Source organism: Halictus rubicundus, unplaced genomic scaffold, assembly GCF_050948215.1.
Source record: "Halictus rubicundus isolate RS-2024b unplaced genomic scaffold, iyHalRubi1_principal scaffold0022, whole genome shotgun sequence".
Taxonomy (NCBI): domain Eukaryota; kingdom Metazoa; phylum Arthropoda; class Insecta; order Hymenoptera; family Halictidae; genus Halictus; species Halictus rubicundus.
In genome coordinates this window covers 1,052,479-1,056,644 of record NW_027488563.1, presented here as the reverse complement: position 1 = coordinate 1,056,644, position 4,166 = coordinate 1,052,479, and the positions used below count along the sequence as shown (strand labels likewise).

Genomic DNA, 4,166 nt, shown 5'->3' with positions numbered 1-4,166 from the left:
GATCATGTATCATGTTGATATATCTAATCATTTGAAGAAAGTGCACATTTCGGATTGAAGTTTCAGAGATACCAGTTTTATAAAAATTCAGTGGTTAGATATTATTGAAACAATTGTTCTTAATTTTTTCAGAATTTTTTTTATAAATTGCATCGTCGTTGACAAAAGCTTTTTAGCATTTTGTAGGTGTATTATGTTATATTGAACATTTCTATATTCGGGAAAACACTGTACAAACTTAAAACTGCAATATAAAATATTTTACTTGTGTTACAAATAGAAAAACTAAAATTTTCTTGAAATTGTGTACGAATTTAAACGAATTTCCTCAAGGTTAGAAAACGGTCGTACCATAATCTCCTTATTTTTCCCATATTCTACAAAGTTTCAGCTTTCTATTGACTATTAATTTTTATACACCCTGTACAATCATCACACAGCCGTGTCGCTTGTACCACGATTTCGTAAACACTCTGTATATAAAATATAAAGGAAGGAATTTATGAAGAAATTACCTTGTTGTCACCTTTACACAAACATTGCCTGCTTTTTTTTTGTTGGAACGGAGTTGGCGCGTTTGCGGGAGACTCTTGCCAAAGGATCCTTTGATAATCAATGTCGCGCGGGTCGATAAGTATCTGACGGTACATCTTGGCGATATCCGCTGTATAAACGTACCGAAAATGCCGCCACCGTAAAATGACGGAGGGAAGATCAGCCTGCAATTTCGGGCCTGGAAACAGGTGGTCATTCAGCGACGTGCCGTCTGAGGTTCTGCTCGAGGCATTGAAAACTACGCGGAGGTGCGTCGTCGAGCTACCTTCGCGAAGGACAGGATGATGTGGTATGTAGACACACTGCGGAGAGGTTAGAGCAGACGAGAGAGCGCGTCGCATGTGGCCCATTTCTTCGTATTCACGAAGGAAGGTCCGATACTCCAGAGCGAGAGAGGGCTTTAAGGAAAGCTTACGATGGAGCGATCGACTGACCTTCGCGGCGACAGAGTAAGAGTGGCCAATTTTGATCGGAGGACCGTCGCGAAAAGGAAGACGGACCACGTAGCGGCCGTCGGCCGTTCTGGTAGTATTGGCGCGGAAATGAGCCTCGCATTGCTCCTCGTCCGTCGTGAGGAGAGTCCGACGCGGGATTTCCTCGATTTCCCAGAATCGAGTTAATTCGTGGGAGAGAGGGTCCTCCTGAATGCAGTGATGCATTGAAAGGCTAGATGCAGCATGCGGAGAGGCGCGTGAGCGGACAGCGTCACGAGACGGACGCGAGCAGGGTCCGGAAACGATCCAGCCAAAAATACTATTCTGAGCGATCGGATGTCCTCGGGGGCCCTTACGCACACCGTCGAGGATGATGTCAGCGTAGACGTCCGCGCCGAGGATGAGATGGATCGCAGAGGAGCTGAACGGATCTGGATCAGCCCAATTTAGCGAAGAGAGATGCGCGAGAGAGCGCGAGTCGAGAAGGCGTTTCGGAGTGTACGTCGAGAGCGACGGAAGGACGAGAGCGACCGTAGAGATCGCGGGAGTCGCGGACGACCGTGGTGACACGCGGAGACGAACAGCGTGACGCACGCGACCGGCATGCACGCCGCCAACAGCCGAGATCGAGGTCTCGACCCGGATGCGTTTCGCACGCAGTAGGGACACCATAGCTTCGGTAAGAAAGCTCGCTTCCGATCCTTGATCGATTAACGCGCGAACAGGGATGGAATGGCCCGACGGAGCGTGAATTCGGACCCACGCGGTAGCGAGCAAGACGGCGGAGCCCGGTTCGGTCGGAGTGGACGCGAGGTGAGACTTCACCTCTGGAAGGGGCGTCGGTGCCGGAGAAGGTGACGCGGGGAGAGCTTCAGCGTCGTGGAGGAGTGAATGGTGACGTTGATGACACACGCGGCACGTATATTTGCTCGGGCAATCCCGCACAAGATGCTTTAAACTCAAGCAATTTACGCACCTCGAGAAACGGTGAACGAGATCCCGTCGATCACGAGGGCTACGTGCGTTAAATTTCGGACAGGAGCTGAGCATATGCGAGGCTCGACAGACGGGGCACGGAGACTTCGAATTTTTGTCGGACTGCGACGCTGTGGCGACATGTACACGAGATCGACCGGCGGAGGTTTGACTCGATGCGACGGGAAACGCAGAAGAGCTCGCTGGTGCACTGGGAGCGAATTCCTCGAGGGCGCGAACGCGAGAGTCGATGAATTTCGTGAGTGCATCGAACGTGGGAGGCTCTACATCGTCACCCGTCTTGATCTTCCACGCTTTGCGAGTCGGCGCGTCCAACTTTTGCGACACGATATGTACAAGGAAATCGTTCCAGAGATCGGCAGGTGCCCGCCCGAGATTTTTGAGTGAAGCAACAATTACAGAAACTCGATCGCGTAGGTTTTGGAGATCGGACGCGGATTCACGAGACAGCGCTGGTAAATCAAGCATCGACGTCAGATGTGAGCTAATGAGGCGCCGAGGGTTTTCGTAACGCGCGGTTAACGCCTTCCACGCGATATCGAAGTTGTCGGCAGTTACAGGGAGATTCCCGAGGCATTCGAGGGCACGGCCCGAGAGCGATGACATGAGATAGTGGAGACGCGTGACATCCGCGAGCGATTTATTCGCGATAATGAGCGCGGTGAAGCGATCGCGGAACGCCTCCCATGCCTCGTAACGGCCGTCGAATTCCGGCAAATGGATGCTCGGAAGGAGCGGAGCGGCGGACGTGGGACTCGCTTGTCCGTCGGAAGTATGTTCAAGCTGACTCACAGAAGTGCTGGGGAGCTCGTCGAGTTTTGCTTGCATGGAGGCCAGAGCGTCGAGGTACGTTTCCTCCGTCGTCGAGAAAGGGTCGTCGGAGAAGTACGGGTGTGCAGCCTTCGCTTCCGGTGAGGTGGAGGCGAGGAGTCGAGCGTGCCCGGCCTCGAACCGCGTCCAGTTGGCCTTCAGATGAGCCATCCTCGTCATTAACGTCGAGCGAGTCCACTTCGCTTTCCCCAATTTGTTGAGGTTGACGAGCGCGCGCTCGATCGCGCGCTGCGTCAACAGCTGAACTTCGATCGCGTCTTCCATGATGCACGATTTCTCTTTCGTTTCTCACCGACCTCGTGGATTATTCGCGATCCGGCTCGAAGGACCAGAATGTTTCGGCGTCGACCGACGGTCGGAGCAGCCTGCTGCCGGGACCACTCAGATTTGAGCGCGCAAATGAATCCACAGGATGGGTCAATGAGAGGTTGAGACAGAGAGAGAGAGAGAGAGCGAGGATTAAAGGTGTAACTGCACTTTTATTACAGTACTCGCACTTACAATGCGCCGTGAGAGGCGCGAGCCGGCGGACGAGCGGAGATCTTGAGCGAGCCAACTTCTGCCGTCGGATCGCGACGCGGAGATCTTGAACGACACGAAACACGTGCCGTCGCGAGGCGGAAATCTTCGACGCGGACGACGGAAATCTTGGCGCGAAGCAGAAGGCTCGTAACGCGGCGCGAAAGAGCGCGAGAAAAATACGAACGAGTATTTTGAGAGCGCGAGAGATCAGCGAACGGGCGCGAGAACGAATACCGGACGATTAGAATATACCGTGACGACTGACTAAAGTTACAGGAGCGATGCGAGAGGCGAACCTGAAGAGAGCGAGACGGCACGCGCAGGTGCCTTAAATAACAAGGACCATCGAATGTGGAGCACCGTGATTGGTGCTCCCGAATCGGATAATCCTTGTTTGTCTCGATTTGAAGGATTCAAGCGTTGAAATCCGGTCAATGAGAGCGACACGCGTTCTTGCCGCGTGTTGATATACGAGACAAAAACCGTATGATACAGCGGCCGCCCGCCAAGACAATAGCCGCCGAATTCCAACGCTTGAATCCTGAACAAGGATTCTTATAAGCTGGTTCGCAACAGCTCGAGCGGTTTTCGACCATTCCTCTTTGAGCGCTCGTGGATGGCACGTCGTGATGAAGAAAATACTTTTATCTGAAGGTAAGAGATGCATATTTTTTCTATCGAATAGTTCTATATATTTTCTTTCATTTATCATGTATCATTTTAATCAGAATAATGTCAGAAATGTATTGGTCAAAGTCTCACAAAAGAATTATTTATAATAAAGAAAGTAAAATTTTTTATTTAAAGTCTTGCGCTCACGCGGGCTTT

General features: G+C 51.4%; 1 protein-coding gene across 1 annotated transcript; it reads right to left on the bottom strand.

The window, feature by feature from the left end:
- Positions 1-412: 412 nt before the first annotated feature.
- On the bottom strand, positions 413-3,080 carry LOC143363128 (uncharacterized). Its single transcript, XM_076803734.1, has 2 exons — positions 516-3,080; positions 413-421 (listed from the first exon to the last, which is right to left on the bottom strand). The coding sequence occupies exons 1-2, from the start codon at positions 3,078-3,080 to the stop codon at positions 413-415; spliced, it is 2,574 nt and encodes an 857-aa protein (XP_076659849.1).
- Between the last annotated feature and the right edge of the window lie 1,086 nt (positions 3,081-4,166).

Bases quoted from the DNA above. Each gene is read 5' to 3' on its own strand.
- LOC143363128 (XM_076803734.1), bottom strand. From the start codon at position 3,080: ATGGAAGACGCGATCGAAGTTCAGCTGTTGACGCAGCGCGCGATCGAG.